Source organism: Babylonia areolata, chromosome 21 (assembly GCF_041734735.1).
Source record: "Babylonia areolata isolate BAREFJ2019XMU chromosome 21, ASM4173473v1, whole genome shotgun sequence".
In the NCBI taxonomy this organism is placed as follows: domain Eukaryota; kingdom Metazoa; phylum Mollusca; class Gastropoda; order Neogastropoda; family Buccinidae; genus Babylonia; species Babylonia areolata.
In genome coordinates, this window is record NC_134896.1 from 51,898,788 (window position 1) to 51,918,787 (window position 20,000).

The 20,000-nt window shown below is 40.7% G+C and overlaps 2 protein-coding genes across 3 annotated transcripts in view; one reads left to right on the top strand and one right to left on the bottom strand.

Annotated features, from left to right (window-relative positions):
• LOC143295685 (integral membrane protein GPR180-like) overlaps nt 1-16,649 on the top strand; it is a 29,265-nt gene extending 12,616 nt beyond the window's left edge. For both annotated transcript variants that reach the window (XM_076607302.1, XM_076607303.1), the window contains exons 5-6: nt 2,129-2,254; nt 4,358-16,649. In XM_076607302.1, the coding sequence (XP_076463417.1) occupies nt 2,129-2,254; nt 4,358-4,587 (356 nt within the window). In that variant the 3' untranslated portion in view covers nt 4,588-16,649. The remainder of the gene's footprint in view (nt 1-2,128; nt 2,255-4,357) is intronic.
• A 2,544-nt stretch (nt 16,650-19,193) lies between these two features.
• The window catches only part of LOC143295761 (uncharacterized), a 2,799-nt gene continuing 1,992 nt past the window's right edge, over nt 19,194-20,000 (bottom strand). The window contains exon 2 of the mRNA XM_076607381.1: nt 19,194-20,000. This exon is cut by the window's right edge and continues 731 nt beyond it. The gene's annotated coding sequence lies outside the window, so the exon portion shown is untranslated.

Genomic DNA, 20,000 nt, shown 5'->3' on the forward strand with positions numbered 1-20,000 from the left:
CTCTGTGTCTGTCTCTCTGTCTCTCTCTGTCTCTGTCTCTCTCTGTCTCTCTCTGTCTCTCTCTCTCTCTCTCTTTTAAGTGCATGATATTGTCTGTCAGATTTCTGTTCCAGTAATAGGACTTTCATTTGAAATAATGTTTTTTCACACCCACCCACCCTTACACACACACACACACACACACACACACACACACATAATGGTATTATAAAATTATATCACCATCATGTGATACTTAAGTTTGTTTCTTTTACTATCTTGTCTTGAAGAGGCCTTTTGGTATTCATTTTATTGAATATTATCTCATCTTGTTTATGAAGATAATGATAGATGCTCATTCTACATGCTTTCTTGATCTTAATTCTCCCATTTTAACCCTTTCACCACCAAGCTCGCATTTATGCACAGGCGTGGTAGAGGACCCATGTCACTGAAAGGTGACCATTCGTTGGTCTGTTATCCATGAACCTACAGCTCTTAATGTTCGGTGGTACGATAGGCCGTATTTTCTGTACATTGCGGTGGGAATTCTCAGCTATTCTTAGCCACTGTCTTTTCTGTGTTTATACCACAAGGGAATTTTGTATTCTAAATTGACTGGTGCTGAAAGAGTTAAAGAAAGGGGAAAAATCTAATCAGAGTATTCCTTTTTTAAAATTTTTTATAATGTAGTTTAAGGTTGTGATGGGTAGCCGTAGATGGGAGACAGGGTGGAGGGTGGGGCTTCATGTCTTAGGTCACCATGTGGTCACACACCAGAGGAGACCCTGCATTGCAAGTGAAGGACTTGAGTGGTGTTCAGCATGAAAATGCCACAAAACATGGTGAAAAGTTGTTTTTTTTGTTTTTCTTCTTCTTCTGGATTCCATAACTGGATAATAGATGAGGACAATGCTATGCATAATAATAGTAAATTAATTTTTTATAGTGCCTTTCCATATAAAAAAACAAATATGAAAGAAACAAGAAAAGGTTCAGTTGCACTTTGTAGTGTAAAAAATGAATTGTGAGACATGTTATGCGTTTATAATTATACTCTAAAATGACAGCTTGCATGCATTTTTTTTTTAATTAATTTTTTTATTTACCTTTCATGCACCACTTTCCCCCACACTCCTTAACTAATCACTTTCATTCTTTCCCCTATCGTCTGGTGCAGCAATTGCCCCAGTGTGTCTTGAGGCATGCATTTTAAGAATATTCGATGTCTGTGTACATTTGCCAGGGTTTTTTGATGTTCTAGTGTTCTGATGTATGCATTCTAAACATGTATGACAAGTGATTACATCTGTCTGGGTTTATTGTTGCCCTAGTGCATTTATGACCTTGCACATACATCCAACCAAACATGAAAAGAAAAAAAAGTGTACATGTATGTATGTGCACACAAAACATCACACGCAACGTAACACTCAACATCACAATACCTGAATACCTAAATGCCTAGGTAATACCTAAATACCAATACTCAAATACGCAGTACCTAAATCAGGTTTGATATTTTCGTGTTTCTTATTAGTTCTTATTAGTTTTGCCACACTTTGTGTAAATTTCTTCTTACGAGAGTTTCAGTTTCAGTAGCTCAAGGAGGCGTCACTGCGTTCGGACAAATCCATATACGCTACACCACATCTGCCAAGCAGATGCCTGACCAGCAGTGTAACCCAACGCGCTTAGTCAGACCTTGAGAAAAAAGATAAGATAAGATAAGATAAGAATAACTTTATTATCTCCAACTGGAGAAATTTGGTCAGGTGCATTATCACAACATAAACAAGTAAACAACATGGGGACCATAACTGTAAAAGCCAACAACAGCCCCTACAAATATTACGAAGATACAAATGTAAAAAATATCACATACATCGTTTCATACATACATCCACACACTGCAGGTAATAACTAGTATTCTTAATGTAAAAACAGAAAGACTTGAGAAACATTATTTGAATATAATTATAAACATAGCCTACTATACTGCACATTGATTATAATAAGAGTTCCCGCGAACCGGATCGAGATGATAAAGTTAGTGTCTTGTCTTATCTCATTTCACCTTACCGTATCTTACTGTGTGCTATCCTATCCTATCTTATCCTCACGGATTGCTGTGGTTTGATCAATGCAGGTATCAGCTATGCTGTGGACATTTTTGCCTACGCCGTGTTGCTTCACCTGTTCTGGCCGTCCCGCTCTGTGCTGTTCATGGTCAACGGAGAGAGGCCTCTGCCCATATACGATCTGGAAATCACAGGTAGATATACATATATATGATCCACCTGCCATATACGATCTGGAAATCACAGTTGAAAAAAAAAAAAATATATATATATATGATCCACCTGCCATATACGATCTGGAAATCACAGGTATATGTATATATATATATATATATATATATATATATATGATCCACCTGCCATATACGATCTAGAATTCACAGATATATATATATATATATATATATATATATATATATATCCAACACTCAGCTTATATCACAGATTGACATAAGTTTACATTTGGGCCAACAGCAAAGTGAGAGCTGTATTATCAATGGTTTCTCCAGTCAATGGGAAATCATTTACAGGTTAGTCTTTTGTGAAGGACTATGACTCTCAAACTAGGAGGCAAAATTGCACTGGCTCTTAGTGCTGCAGCCTTGTGGGCTAGTTGGCCTTTGGGAACCATCCCATCGCCGACTGTCCTAAAAACCCTCTTGGCTGAGAGAGTGGGGATGTAACTTGGGGCAAGACACTCTCCACTATAATCAAATTCTAGCCCAAATGTCAGAACAGCAGTTGCCTCCTCTGCTGTTCTGATGGTCATAGTCGGACATGACTGACTATCATATATATATATATATGTGCGTGCGTGCGTGCATGCGTGCGTGTGTGTGTGTGTGTGTGTGTGCGTGCGTGCGTGTGTGCATGCGTGTGTGATCCACCTGCCATATACGATCACAGGTATGTATATGTATGATCCTATCACATTCATAGGGTGATGTTCTTGCATGCAGCCATTTGTCCTTGTTGGTTAGTTTTCCATCAAACAGCTCTTCTTCTTTTGAGTGGTAGTGTGTGTGCTGGATATGATCATGTATCCTCAGCCTGTCACTTTCAGTTTGGATGAATGAATGACATGATTCAAACACTCGACTGTTGGCCGCCGTTCTTTCTCTGTCTCTGGACCTTGCAATTGGAATGAACTTCCTCATTCGCTTCATCAAGTCTCCACACTCGGCTCTTTCAAGTCTGGCCTTAAAACCCACCTCTTCCCCAAAATAGCCTCCCTTCCCTGCCTCTTCCTTGTCTTTAGTTTCTACAGTTTTAAAGTTATGCATGTGTGTGAATGACTGGTGCGAAAGCGCTTTGATTTGTCTCTGCACAAGATTCAGCACTATATAAATATCATTATTATTATTATTATTATGATCTTTAAACTGTATTTCTGGCATCTCAGTACACACACACAGACACACTCACACTCGCACACTCTCGCACTCAAACACACACACACACACACACACACATATAACACCGGCTACTCTTCTACTCTTCTTCTGTGTTCGTGGGCTGCACCTCCCACATTCACTCGTATATACATGAGTGGGCTTTTTATGTGTATGACCATTTTTAACCTGCCATGTAGACAGCCATACTCTGCTTTCGGGGGTGTGCATGCTGGGTATGTTCTTGTTTCCATAACCCTCCGAACGCTGACATGGATCACAGGATTTAACCTGCGTATTTGATCTTCTGCTTGCGTATACATACGCACGAAGGGAGTCAGGCACTAGCAGGTCTGCACATATGTTGACCTGGGAGATCATAAAAATCTCCACCTTTTACCCACCAAGCGCCGTCACCATGATTCAAACCCGGAACCCTCAGATTGAAAGTCCAACGCTTTAACCATTTGGCTATTGCGCCCGTCAAATTTCTTCTTCATTTGTGGGCTGCATCTCCCATGTTCACTCATATAGTACAAGAGTGGGCTTTCACTTGTATGACCATTTTTACCCCACCATGTAGGCAGCCATACTCCATTTTCGGGGGTGTGCATGCTGGGTATGTTCTTGTTTCCGTAACCCACTGAACGCTGACGTAAATAACAGGATCTTTAACGTGCGTATTTGATCTTCTGCTTGTATATACGCACGAAGAGGGTTCAGGCACAAGTAGGTCTGCACCATATGTTGACCTGGGAGATCAGAAAAATCTCCACCCTTTACCCACTGGGCACCGTTACCGAGATTCGAACTTGGGACCCTGAGGTTGAAAGTCCAGTGCTTTAACCACTCGGCTGTTGTGCCCGTTGAAGTGACGAAGGACAGTAATAATCCCTGGTGTTTCAGGCTTGTTGGAGGACATGCAGGAGACGACGCTGTTCACGCGGAACGACAAGGAGCCCCCTGCGGACCTGGGGAAGGAGGAGGGGCAGCCCCACAGCCCCCACACCAACGGAGACACCGTCACCAGCAAGCCCGTCCTAGCCAATGGCTCAGCCCGTGCCCCCACCTCCCCCAATGGCCACGTCAACACCTCCTACAAGGACGAGTTCACCAGTGACGAGGAGAACACCTAAGTGCGGTGCTGCGGAACTGGCACTTTGCTGCCATCGCTAGCACCGGGCCTGAGGGAGGGAGTAGTGTACACTGTTGACGTTGTTGTGGGATTGATTCCTTCTCGCTGTGTTCGTTACAGACTGGAAAAAAAAAAAAGAAGGTGTTTTTCGTGTTCATACTGCTACAGAAGTCATTGTCGAGTGACGGGGACGCATGATGGGAGGAGATTCATCACACATACGCGTTTGTACACAGACACACACACACACACACACACATACGCGTTTGTACACACCCACATACACACACACACACACACACACACACACACACACACACACACACACACACTCACACACACAGCATCATTCAACACAACACACACACAACACACACATTAGACCATAAACTGAATGATTATTATGTTCCTATTCTGCATTTTTCAGCTTTTGTGTGTGTGTGTGTGTGTGTGTGTTTTGTTGTCTCAGATCATTTTAAAAAAACTGAACAATTTGATGTGTTGTTATTACAAATATATAATAGACTTTTCAGCACAGTGAAAGGAATGTTAAATATTAATGTTACTATTATTATTATTTTTTTCTTGTTATTATCATTATGCATGGATATTCTTCCTGCCAGCCCAGATCTGGCCATCTCGTCTTAGCTGATTCAAGGTACAACAGCTCTGACCCCTTACTTATCCAGTGAGGTCAAGGAATACTTTTTTTTTTTTCATTTTTTTCATTTCACTATCTCAGCTATTTGAACTTCTTTTTTTTCTTCTTCCATGTATGAACTGTGTATGATTCCCCTCCGCCCCCCCAACCCCCTCTCCCTCTTTTCAATTTTCTTTGCTTTAGCATGTCTGCTTCCTGCATTGATGTGACCTTATTTGAGTGATCAGTGTCTTAGGGGTCATTGAATGGGTTAATAGGATCTGCAGATGAAACGGGCAGCCGGAGATGAGGTGGTGTGGTGTGCTTTAAATACCTGAGAGAAGATGAAGTGATAATACCACTGGAGCTCAGTCCTCAGCCAAATATGAGCAGGTGTATTGCGGTTTCACTATATGAGAGAAGAGGAAGTGATATACCCACTGGAGCTCAGTCCAGCATTTTTTTTTTTCCTTTTTGTGATGCCAAACACTACCCCAATGCTATAAGTTTGTTCTAATTGAATGATTCATGTAATTTGTAACTTTTTCTTTCATTTAAAGCACCCTGAGCTCTTAGAGAGAAAGGGCAGTATACAAATGTACATTAATATTATTATTATTATTTTGGTTATGGTATGATTATCATTATTATTATGATTATTATGATCATTATTATTATTTTCATTATTGTTGTTGTTCCTTTGGCTTTGAAATGGGCAACCTGAAAGTTGTGCTGTTGTTTGAGATTCTCCCAGAATGGCATTTCTAGTGTATTTATAACATACATTTTCTGTTGAAAACTGATACGGATACGGATAGTTTATTCAATAAAGGCCATGGCCCCTCATGAAGGGGGTACAGTGAATCAACATTCAAAATCAAAACCTTACAAATTACAGAAGTGAATGATAAACTGCAAATGATAATCCACAAATTGGATAATGCACAACTAATAATAATTAACTACATAATACACTGCGAAACTTAAAAGCCTTATATAAGTAAATAGCAAACTGTCTTATAACAGTTTCGTTAGTTGATGACATAAGCATGGCAAGTCGAAATAAAGTAGGGTGTCTATGATATTTTTGTGGAATCCACTCATGTCTAAGGTCATTCAAAGCAGGGCAACACAACACAGAGTGAAGTTCGGTTTCTTCAGCACGTCTGCATAAAGGACAACTAAGATCAGAGACACTGGACTTTCGATAACGATAATGATGAAGAAATATGTCAGAAATTCCAAATCGGAACCTGGTTGTGATATGTTTCAAATGCTTATCCATTTTCATTGACAGATAAGTAGGAATAGTTGAAAACTGAGAGAGTGAGAGAGAGAGAGAGAGAGAGAGAGAGAGAGAGAGAGAGAGGAACGGAGAGAAAGTGTGGGGTTTTGTGTCAAGGGGTGTCACTGAATCCTTTATTCAGGCTTCAGAGTTGTTGGAAATCCAGCAGTGACTGTAAATGTTTCAGAAAGGAGTGTTGGCGTGTGTAGATTTATTTGTTTGTGAGAAACGGAAGAATGTGTACTTGAATATTTTTCTTAGACTGTCCATGTTACCGTATTGATTATACTTTGTACAATGTTGATTATGCTTTGCCGTTTAATTGTCACCTTGGTTTAACTCAGTCAGTACTGAACACTGCTAAACTCATGCTTGGGTGGCTGTGGTGTTGAGAGCTAAATGAGTTAAAACTAGCCCGTTTTGATCTCTTAGCAAGATACATGTTTGTTTTTTGGGTAAATTATCAGGAAAAGGTATATGGGGATATATCTGAAATAAGAGAGAGAGAGAGAGAGACAAACAGGGAGGCACTTGCACACTCAGATACAAACAATGAAACATGCACATGCACACCGACAGACATACAGACATCAGCATGGAATAATTGAAGGATTTGAGGATTTTATACCCATGAAGAGCATCACTGTGAAGAAGGTTAAATATCCAGAGCCCCCTGTGGGGATGCCGGGGGTCTTTCAGTATAAATAGCATCCCCGTCTTCTGGAAACTCTGTGCTAGAAATGTCCTCTTTTCTGTCACTCTCTTTGTTTCTGCCTTTTTTCTGTCCTTTTTCTGCCTTCCCAGTCCATTCCCCTGCCTTTTTTCAAGCAGGCCTTGACATTTTTTTGCCTCTCTTTTCCACAGTCTGTGATGTAATATCTGTGTTGTTTTGCTCTATCAATTAGGTAGTGAGATGTAAACACTGTGATGAGCACTAGCTGCCCATTCTGCTGTGTTATTTGCCAATATGGCCTTTTTTTATATATATATATTTTTTATTTGGATTTGAAGTATTGTTTTTTTTTTCTTTTTTATGATGTTTTGTAATCTGGGGATGATAAATTAAGCGGAATGGCTGCCATCCTGAGCATGGTCCGGTCTTATTTGCCATAAGGAGCTAAATGGTTGGGATACTGTGTCATGAACTGTGTTTTGTGGGTTTTTCTTAGTGTTTTTTTTTTGTTGTTGTTGTAAATGTGACAGTTTTGTGTTGATGCGGCTGAGCATTTGTATGGTTTGACAGTCCTGATATGGCCCTGTGCGATTGGCTGGACTATAAGCAATAAGAATAAGAATAAATATTGAAAAGAAAGCAAGATGAGAAACCGACAGTTTTCTTTTTTTTTTGTTTGTTTGTGTGATTTTGTTTTGTAGCTGCTACCAATATTTCCCATAATTGTTTTTGTTCCCCCCCCCCCCCCACCCGCCACCCCCATCCTATGAATACTGATGTGCATGATGTGTTGTGACACATCATATCCATGCTGGTGTTGTTCAGAAACAGATCACTAACACAAAGAAAGGTCTGTGGACATCTTGCTTTGTGATGCTTCTCTCTTGTCTTCTCTTTTTAACTCACTCAGTACGGCCAGTCCTCTCTTCTCCTCTACACAGACCCCTCGGATGTCCAGTGGGTGTCTGAATGACCCAACCTTTAGCTTCCGTCATCAGAACTCTGGTATTCTTTGTCAACATTCACGTCTTCAGTATAAGAGCCTTCCGCTTGCAATATTTTGATGATGGTAATTGGGGTGAAACGCTGTTAACGTCTTCTCTTTCGCCGTTCGTATGGAGAGAGTTAACTTGTGGTCTGTTGTTAGCTCAGAAAATATTGCGCGGGTAGCAGGTACATTAACTAGTTTATTCTAGCTCAGGTGATATCCGTGGTTATCAAGTACATTAATTAGTTTATTCTAGCTCAAGTTATCAAGTACATTAACTAGTTTATTCTAGCTCAGGTGGTGTCCGTGTGTATCGGGGTACACTGGATCATCCCGCCCACATTCCTAAACCAGCATTAAGTCTTTGTTCTGATAGTGGTGAGAATATAAAGTTGAAAAAAAGAACAGAAAAAAACCAAAAAAAACAAAAAAAAACCCAAAAAAACTTGTGACAGTAATCAGCGGTATGAATGCCCATCATTGGTTGACTTGGGCTATTACACTTGTGTTAATGAATGCTACCACCAACCCCCCCCCCACCCCCCACCCCCCACCCCTCCATGCTCCCACCAAAACCCCACAAAATATGTTGGACACCGTTCCTTATTCCAGACACTGTTAATATGACAAGCTGCTGGAATAAATGGATAATTCACACGTACTCCAGCAGTGGATTCTAGTAGAATATTATCCATAATCATGCTGACATTATCATCATTATTGTCATTGCCATTAATGTTTGAGAAAAAAAAAGGCATCTGGAATGTCTAAAAATGCAAAGCAGTCATAAAATATGTATGAATATATGTAAACAATGAGTGTATTTGAAAAGACTAGTAAAATGTAAACCGTTTACATTGAAATATACATAAATATAACAATGCATGTGTTTGTGAAAAGAAACATGGTGTTGTTTATATACCATCCAAGTTTTACACAACAGAGGAAATGTCTTCCAGTTTTTACACATGTAAATGTTGACACTCTCTTTCACTGTTGTGTGATGGTTCAGCAGTAATCAACACTCTTTCTTTTTTTTTCCCCCTCCTAAATATACAAAAAGTGATTTCTCTTGAATATTATTTTGCATCCACCTGCATTCCACCTTGTATCTTCCCCCTGTCTCTCCCTCCCCCTCCTTCCTCTCGCTCTCTCTTTAGTGCTGTCATCATAGCATTGTAGATGTGTCTTTCCTGCTATCATCAGAGCATTGTAGACGTTTCTTTCCTGCTATCATCATAGCATTGTAGACGTGTCTTTCTTGCTATCATCATAGCATTGTTGACTTTTCTTTCCTGCTATCATCATAGCATTGTAGACGTGTCTTTCCTGCTATCATCATAGCATTGTAGACGTGTCTTTCCTGGTATCATCATGGCATTGTAGACATTTCTTTCCTGCTATCATCATAGCATTGTAGATGTGTCTTTCCCGGTATCATCATAGCATTGTAGACGTGTCTTTCCTGCTATCATCATAGCATTGTAGACATGTCTTTCCTAGCATTGTAGATGTGTCTTTCCCGGTATCATCATAGCATTGTAGACGTGTCTTTCCTGCTATCATCATAGCATTGTAGACATGTCTTTCCTGGTATCATCTTAGCATTGTAGACGTGTCTTTCCTGCTATCATCATGGCTTTGTAGACGTGTCTTTCCTGGTATCATCATAGCATTGTAGATGTGTCTTTCCTGCTATCATCATAGCATCGTTATGTTTCTTTCCTGCTATCATTATAGCATTGTAGACATTTCTTTCCTGCTATCATCATAGCATTGTAGACGTGTCTTTCCTGCTGTCACCATAGCATTGTAGACGTTTCTTTCCTGCTATCATCATAGCATTGTAGACGTGTCTTTCCTGCTATCATCATAGCATTGTAGACGTGTCTTTCCTGTTATCACCATAGCATTGTAGACGTGTCTTTCCTGTTATCACCATAGCATTGTAGACGTGTCTTTCCTGCTATCATCATAGCATTGTAGACGTTTCTTTCCTGCTATCACCATAGCATTGTAGACGCGTCTTTCCTGCTATCATCATAGCATTGTAGACGTGTCTTTCCTGTTATCACCATAGCATTGTAGACGTGTCTTTCTGCTATCATCATAGCATTGTAGACGTTTCTTTCCTGCTATCATCATAGCATTATAGACGCGTCTTTCTCGGTTCATCATAGCATTGTAGACGTGTCTTTCCTGCTATCATCATAGCATTGTAAACATGTCTTTCTCAGTATCATCACAGCATTGTAGACGTGTCTTTCCTGGTATCATCATGGCATTGTAAACGTGTGTTTTCTTTGTGAGTGTGTGTGCTTTATGGGATCTGATAATTGTTGCTTAAGGTATATCGATGTGCTTAATGTTATGACTGTGATCTTGCTTTTCAAGGTTGTGCTTACTCTGACTTGTGATGTGGTCATGACTCGCTGAGTGAGAGTTTGGATTTTAGTGAGTGGAGAGACTGTGCAGTGTAATGTGTTCTCAGCCCCATGACATCTGTGTGATTGGGTAGGGGGGGGGGGGGGCAGGGTGGATACATCCGGTACTGATGGTGTGGTGGGAGTTGTGGGAATGATGACCTGTGATCAGGAATAGAACAACCAGTCGTACCACTCCAACACCCATCCCCCCCTTACCCCCTCCTCCTCCTGCTTTTTGTATCCCATCAGACAGTTAACTACAGGCCGTGTTCAGTTCAGGAAAGTTAGTGCATGCTCAGCGTTTCTGTTTGTACCGTTAATGTTGACGCGATCACATGACCTGCCCCCTTCTTGGCACACCCCTCTCCCTCTTCCACCCTCCGTGTGACTCTCAAACTTAGGAGGCAAGATTGCACTGGCTCTTAGTGCTGCAGTCTTGGGGGCGAGTTGGCCTTTGGGAACCATCCCCAACGCCACGCCCACTGTCCTGAAGTTCTCTTGCCTGAGAGAGTGATCGGGTCTGTGATAGGGCCATGATAGGTACACTTGTGCACACAGGTGTTCACACACACACACACACACACACACACACACACACACACACACACACACACTTCCTCTCTTATGTCTAAAAATGATTTTTGTCTAGATGTTGTTTGTCTGTATTGCGTACCAATTAAAAGGCTTTTGTCTGAAAAGAAAAGAAAAAAATCTTTTCCCATCCTAATCTCACTCCCAATGTTGTAACTGATACTCACATTGTACTGATGAATAAGTAATGTTTGTCACCAGTTCTAGATCCACATAGTCACAGAAAAAACCAACTTGTTTTGAGTCATATTATGATGGTGATGTTGGTGACGCTTTGAAAACTATCAGGAAAATTGCACATGCATCTGAATGAATCATGAGATGACCACGATGGTAACATGTTTTGCTCAATAAGTGTATGTTTGTAATTGTGTGTGTGTGTGTGTGTGTGTTGTCTAAAGATAAGTTCTGAGCAGATCTTGTTTTGATTTTGTGTTGTGATGTCAATGGAAAGTTGTTTGTATGCACATGCGCGCGCATACACACACACACACACACACACACATTGCTAGAAGGATTTTTCCGTCATGATGTCATTGCCATTGATCATGTTAAGGGAAATGGTGTTAAACTGTTACTCATATTGCAGCTGATGATTATATAATGTTTGTTACTTTTGCGCAAGGCATACATGAAAAAAAACATCGGGTATGATTCATTGTGTTAAGCTGATATTGGGGAAGGTTCGGAAACCGAAACTAATCTTGCACGTGTATGTGAGATGATTGTGAGATTACCAGAATGGTAACATATTTTACTCTGTGTGTGTGTGTGTGTGTGTGTGTGTGTGTGTGTGTGTGTGTGTGTGTGAGCATACATGGATGTGTGCATGTGTGTGTGTGTGTCTGATTCATTTACTCTTTTATTTCATTTTGACCTGAAAGAATTTTGATCATGTCACTAAATAATGAAACTTTATTGTTGAGTCTTCTAAGAAAATTCAACTTGGTTTGAAGAAACAAACTGCACCATGAAAACTAACCTTCCATCAGATCATGTTGTTGCATATGTTGAATTAATACATACATCACCGCTTCTAGAACACCAAGCCGCACACACACACACACACACACACACACACACATACACCATCTGTCTCCCCCCTCCACCCCACCACACACACAATGATAATGAGTTATTTTATAGTTGCACATGATATTGCGTTGTGCAGCTCAGCACATTGTACACTCTCCATTAACCCAATTCATGCACTGTGCACAAACACAGCACACATTCCTTCCTTCACACACACACACACACACACACACACACACACAAACATGCACGCATGGCTTTGACCAGAGCTAAATTAATTTTTGGCAAACTAAATTGTCTTGATGATTGATTTTTCAAATCCACTCAGAATATTGCATCTGCAATGTGTCACAGGTCCCTTGACCTAGTCTTCATACATGTTGACATGTGTTTTTATATGATAGATGTATAAAACAATGTAACTGAACTAGTTTTTTTTTTTTTTTTAACTCTTTATCAAAAAAAAAAGTATATACATATTCAAATAACAACAGCAGCAGAAGAAGCAGATATCACAATGTCCACATGAAATGTTACGGTTCTCATTCAAAGAACAAATGTGAACACACACACACACACACACACACACACAGAATAAAGTATTGAACTTTTCAGAATCAAAGTTGCTGAGTCCGTCCTGGGGTTAGCCTGGTGCTGCTTTTCTCTGCTCAGTTTGCACAGAGATGGATTTGTGAATGTTATGTTGCACAAGTGAAGATTGGTCAATGTTTAGAATGTGTTATGAACACTGTGTCGGAAGTAATCATGTTCAAGATTGGTCAATGTTTAGAATGTGTTATGAACACTGTGTCGGAAGTAATCATGTTCAAGATTGGTCAATGTTTAGAATGTGTTATGGAAACTGTGTCGGAAGTAATCATGTTCAAGATTGGTCAATGTTTAGAATGTGTTATGAACACTGTGTCGGAAGTAATCATGTTTGTGAAGGGGACTTGTTATGGTGAACACTATGTCAGAAATGATCATGTTAGTGAAGTGGGGCTTGGAAGTTGTTTTTTTCTCTTTTATTCATTTATTTTTGATTTAAAAAAAAAAAATTTTTTTTTTAGTACACCCCAGCACACCCTCACATACATATTCATGAAGTGGCCAGCCTTTCAGAAAATTGTCATAAATATTCATGAGGATTGTTTGGTTGAAGTGGTGAAGAGAACAGTACACTTGAAAGAGATGCTAGTTGCAAATCTATCCATCTGTGCATTTATCACCTTTGTGTGTGTGTGTGTGTGTGTGTGTGTGTGAGAGAGAGAGAGGAGGGTGGGAGGAGGAGGTAGGGGGGGGAAGGGATGGAGTGGGGAGGGGTGGGGGGTGGGGGGGGGGGCAGGGGAGAGGGGGCATATCTGGCTCAGACCCAAAGAACAAAGTTTGCTGTATCATAAACCACCACTGTTCCCACCACTTTTGTTGTTGTTGTTGTTGCTGGCTTGTAAATAGATAAAGACTTGTTGAACTGAACTGAAATTATTGGCAATTTATTTTATTTTATTATTATTATTTTAAAAAAAAATTTTTTTAATTATTTTTTTTATATTTTTTTTATTTATCTATTTATTTAATTTTTTTTTTCTTCTCAAGGCCTAAGCGTGTTGGGTACGCTGCTGGTCAGGCATCTGCTTGGCAGATGTGGTGTAGCGCATATGGATTTGACCGAATGCAGTGACGCCGCCTTGAGCTACTGATACTGATACTGATACTATTGGCAATAACGTAACTAGTTGCTGCTTGGTCGTTGGAGACGCTCACTTGGTTTACTGTTGGCAGATTTTTCGGTTTCCTTTGTCACGGGTTTTGACCTTGGAAATATTGGTGATCATATTCCATTTTATTTCTGTTCTTTACATAGCATTACTGCTGCTAACTTTAAAGCAGAAAGAAAATAAGTACACAGTAAGATAACAGCAATATTTAATATTTAAATCAAGATGATGCACATGTATCCTTTTTTTTTTTTTACCTTCATTTTTCTTCTCTTTGTGTAGATTGCTGTTTGGTGGTTTTGAATCTTATTATGCACATTGTTGAAATACTGTTAGCTGATCAAATTGGTCACTGTTTTGTTTCCTTGCTTGTTCTAACGCAGTGGGTGTGGGTGTGCCTGGGCTTGTATGTGAGCATGCATGCAGTCATGAGCTTGTGTTTTCAAGTCACTTTGTAAATTAGGTTTTAATTATTTTCCAGGGATTAACCATAACGATCAATCTGATTACTATCCACTGCCACAGTGTGAACAGAATTAGGGGCATGCTGATTTTTCTTTGGCATTAAGTAACATCAGTCGTAATGAAGACTGCTGTCTGGTCAATTCATATGCCTGTATTTTAATGATCTGGTGTCCAAACTGTAATGGGTGTGGCATACTAGATGAATAGTCATAGTATTATTTCCTCGAATAGGACATTTTAATGATCTGGTGTCCACATTGTAATGGGTGTGGCATACTACGTGAATAGTCGTAGTATTATTTCCTCAAATAGAAGGACATTTTAATGAGCCGGTGTCCAAACTGAAGTGGGTGTGGCATACTACATGAATAGTCATAGTATTGTTTCCTCAAATAGTAGGCCTGGAGCAGGAGACAGCATTTACCTGTCAACAGAGAACAAGATAGTGTGAAAATATAATAATGACCGACCGGCATGTGCTTGGTTCTTGGATTCTGAATGCCACAGGTTAAAACAACATTGTAGACTGTTGTGGAAAGATTCCATAAAAAGCTGATATAGACATGCGCATAATGTGAGTGCGTTTAAATCCTATGCGGTTTTGTTACTCATGGAATGAAATGTATTGGTGTTGTGTGAGAATTCTTTCAGTTACACATTTTACTTCTCTGTTTATGGCTTCTTCTTCTTTTTTTTTTTTTGTGGGGGTTTTGTTTTTCACAAACATTAACTTTAGCTTGAAGACCACTGTGTACCAAGCCACTGTAAAGTTTTGATTATCCATTATTATTTGCATTTATTGCACCACATGTTTGGCTGTGTAAAGGAATGACAGTGAGAGAACAGGAGAGAGGCAGAGAGAGAGAGAGAGAGAGAGGGAGAGAGGGGCAGAGAGAGACAGAGAGGGAGAGAGAGAGAGAAACTAAATGATCTCCTTTGAAATTTGGAGATCAGCTCAGAGCAATATGTGATTTATTTGAAGTGTAAATTTGTGTTTGTGTGTGTGTGCACATATATACGTGCATGCATGCTCATGAATCTTTGGAGATTAAATATTGACCAAGTTTGTTCTTCAGCTGGTATATACATTGTCCAGATATGTTCAAAAAAGTCCAGTTGATATGCTGTCTTGATTTTTGTTGTTATTATCTGTTGTTATACATGTACTGGCACTGGGGTGTTGGAGAAACTGCTGTCTTCAATGCTGTGCTAGAACTGATAGTTAGTGAAAGGGGGTGTTGGAGAAACAGCTGTCTTCAGTGCTGTGCTAGAACTGATAGTTAGTGAAAGGGGGTGTTGGAGAAACTGCTGTCTTCAGTGCTGTGCTAGAACTGATAGTTAGTGAAAGGGGGTGTTGAGGAAAACCGCTGTCTTCAATACTGTGCTAGAACTGATAGTTAGTGAAAGGGGATTTAATTGTTCTCTTTACCCCTCTACCCCACTCACCCCCACCCTCACAGATGGGCCAGCTTTTGGGAGGCTGATATAATTCACTAACCCACCGTCTTGGAAAGAGCTAATGAATCTCATTTCTGGTTCATTTTGTTGGCGTTGGGGGCAGACATCACTGTTTTGGGAATGAAAGAAGAGAGATAACGAACAACGTTCAGAAACTAGCATAGTTATGACCCTTGATTTCTTCTTGTATTGCACATGTATCACAGTTCTGTTTAATTAAGAGGCACTCATTACATAATTATTAGGTAAGTGGGCTCCTCCTTTAGATCAGAATTATACACGTATGTGGGTTTTTATGAAATTTTTGTAGAGTTTTTCTTTAATAAACAAAAACAAATGGGGGAAAAAAAACACCCAAAACTATACACACTAGAACAGGTACTGCTTAGTATTTATTGTTCATTTGGTGAATATAATCAATTGTTTTGATGCATGCATGATTATACTTTGATGGACAGGATGTATTCAAGATAAATTACATGATTTTTAATTTTGCCGAGTAAAATTGTATCCTGGTGGGGTTGGAAGGTAAGACTTAGAGTCAGGTATACCAAGATGATGAGAATGAGGTATGTGACTGGTCCTGTGGAAATGACCAGTCAAGGTGATAGCACTTGTTCATGTGTTGTGCAATTGGTTTTTTCTTTTCTTTTTCTGGATGATGTTACATTCCTGGTATATTCCTACTGACTTGAAAAGCATGTTGCCTGTGACTACTGTCATATTTTCTTGAGATTTCACTCTCTGTATTATGTGAGAATAAAGACAACTTATTGCAGCAACACCTTAATTCTTGTTCCAATGCAAATGTGGTTTATTCTCTTCTCTTTCAAAAGAACTCTTTGGGTGTGCATACAACACTTCTTCACTCTCTGGGTGTGCATACGACACTTCTTCACTCTCTGGGTGTGCTGCATACAACACTTCTTCACTCGCTGGGTGTGCATACGGCACTTCTTCACTCTCTGGGTGTGCTGCATACAACACTTCTTCACTCTCTGGGTGTGCTGCATACAACACTTCTTCACTCGCTGGGTGTGCATACGGCACTTCTTCACTCTCTGGGTGTGCTGCATACAACACTTCTTCTTCACTCTCTGGGTGTGCTGCATACAACACTTCTTCACTTGCTGGGTGTGCATACGGCACTTCTTCACTCGCTGGGTGTGCTGCATACAACACTTCTTCTTCACTCTCTGGGTGTGCTGCATACAACACTTCTTCACTCTCTGGGTGTGCTGCATACAACACTTCTTCTTCACTCTCTGGGTGTGCTGCATACAACACTTCTTCACTTGCTGGGTGTGCTGCATACAACACTTCTTCACTCTCTGGGTGTGCATACAACACTTCTTCACTCTCTGGGTGTGCTGCATACAACACTTCTTCTTCACTCTCTGGGTGTGCTGCATACAACACTTCTTCTTCACTCTCTGGGTGTGCTGCATACAACACTTCTTCTTCACTCTCTGGGTGTGCTGCATACAACACTTCTTCACTTGCTGGGTGTGCTGCATACAACACTTCTTCACTCGCTGGGTGTGCATACGGCACTTCTTCACTCGCTGGGTGTGCTGCATACAACACTTCTTCTTCACTCTCTGGGTGTGCTGCATACAACACTTCTTCACTTCACTCTCTGGATGTGCTGCATACAACACTTCTTCACTTCACTCTCTGGATGTGCTGCATACAACACTTCTTCACTCTCTGGGTGTGCATACAACACTTCTTCACTCTCTGGGTGTGCTTCATACAACACTTCTTCACTCTCTGGGTGTGCTGCATACAACACTTCTTCACTTCACTCTCTGGGTGTGCTGCATACAACACTTCTTCACTCTCTGGGTGTGCATACAACACTTCTTCACTCTCTGGGTGTGCTGCATACAACACTTCTTCTTCACTCTCTGGGTGTGCTGCATACAACACTTCTTCACTTGCTGGGTGTGCTGCATACAACACTTCTTCACTCGCTGGGTGTGCATACGGCACTTCTTCACTCTCTGGGTGTGCTGCATACAACACTTCTTCTTCACTCTCTGGGTGTGCTGCATACAACACTTCTTCACTTGCTGGGTGTGCTGCATACAACACTTCTTCACTCGCTGGGTGTGCATACGGCACTTCTTCACTCTCTGGGTGTGCTGCATACAACACTTCTTCTTCACTCTCTGGGTGTGCTGCATACAACACTTCTTCACTTCACTTGGTGGGTGTGCTGCATACAACACTTCTTCACTCGCTGGGTGTGCATACGGCACTTCTTCACTCTCTGGGTGTGCTGCATACAACACTTCTTCACTCTCTGGGTGTGCTGCATACAACACTTCTTCACTCTCTGGGTGTGCTGCATACAACACTTCTTCACTCTCTGGGTGTGCTGCATACAACACTTCTTCACTTCACTTGGTGGGTGTGCTGCATACAACACTTCTTCACTCGCTGGGTGTGCATACGGCACTTCTTCACTCTCTGGGTGTGCTGCATACAACACTTCTTCACTCTCTGGGTGTGCATACAGCACTTCTTCACTCTCTGGGTGTGCTGCATACAACACTTCTTCACTCTCTGGGTGTGCTGCATACAACACTTCTTCACTCTCTGGGTGTGCTGCATACAACACTTCTTCACTCTCTGGGTGTGCATACGGCACTTCTTCACTCTCTGGGTGTGCTGCATACAACACTTCTTCACTCGCTGGGTGTGCTGCATACAACACTTCTTCACTTCACTTGGTGGGTGTGCTGCATACAACACTTCTTCACTCGCTGGGTGTGCATACGGCACTTCTTCACTCTCTGGGTGTGCTGCATACAACACTTCTTCACTCTCTGGGTGTGCATACGGCACTTCTTCACTCTCTGGGTGTGCTGCATACAACACTTCTTCACTCTCTGGGTGTGCATACGGCACTTCTTCACTCTCTGGGTGTGCTGCATACAACACTTCTTCACTCTCTGGGTGTGCTGCATACAACACTTCTTCACTCTCTGGGTGTGCTGCATACAACACTTCTTCACTCTCTGGGTGTGCTGCATACAACACTTCTTCACTTCACTTGGTGGGTGTGCTGCATACAACACTTCTTCACTTCACTCTCTGGATGTGCTGCATACAACACTTCTTCACTCTCTGGGTGTGCATAATCGCTTCTTCACTTGTATTCTAAGGGCACAGAGAAATGCATGCGTGAATGCACAATACACACAGTAACACACACACACACACAGTCACACACACACACACACAGTCACACACACACACACACACACACACACACACACACACACACATGCACCTGAGCACACATGCTCAAGTAAAAACTCCCATAGGTATAGGGTAAAATTCCTGTTTCATTTATCTCAAATATATGTACATGTATGCACTAACATACCCAACTAAAACATTCAAAAAGAAAAGAAAAAGAAATTCATGTTCTCATTTCATTTTCTCTTTAAAATCCCTCTCCTGCTTACCTCCACTCTCACTCTGTCCAGAAATTGACAAACTGATATCGTAGATGCATCAAGTATGCAAAGGTTCATTTATAAACAAACAACAACAAACAAACAAAAAGAAGACGGAAAAAATGCACAGAATGAACATTTAGAAATTAGATTAAACCAGGAAAAAAAAAATGCAAGTATAGGAAACTTATGAGTGGATGAAACAGGGAAAAGTTTTACATACCCTTACAAGCCATAGGTTTTATTTTATTCTACAGGTTTTATTTTATTCTGAAGTCATACAAGCACATTAAAGACACAAGATGGTACTGCATAGGTATGCAAACTCAAATTATGATATGTCAGCATAATCATCAGTGTCATTGGCAGCTGTGGTTGCAGATCGGGATGTCTTGATTCATGCAAAACTGCTGGACCGTTTTAAGTGGAACTGTCAAAGTGCAAAGTGAAAACCTCTTACACTGATAAAATGAACTGCTTCAGCATTCAATTCTTCATACTGATTCACAGACTGATTAAAAGAAAATGCTCAAAATCTGTGCATGCGCATATATATCTTTCTGATTAGCCAAATAAACCATCAGTTGTTTGAAACTACATCCACCCTGTAACTTCCCCAGCTATACAAATGAACACTGCTTTGATCATGTTACTCACACAAGGAC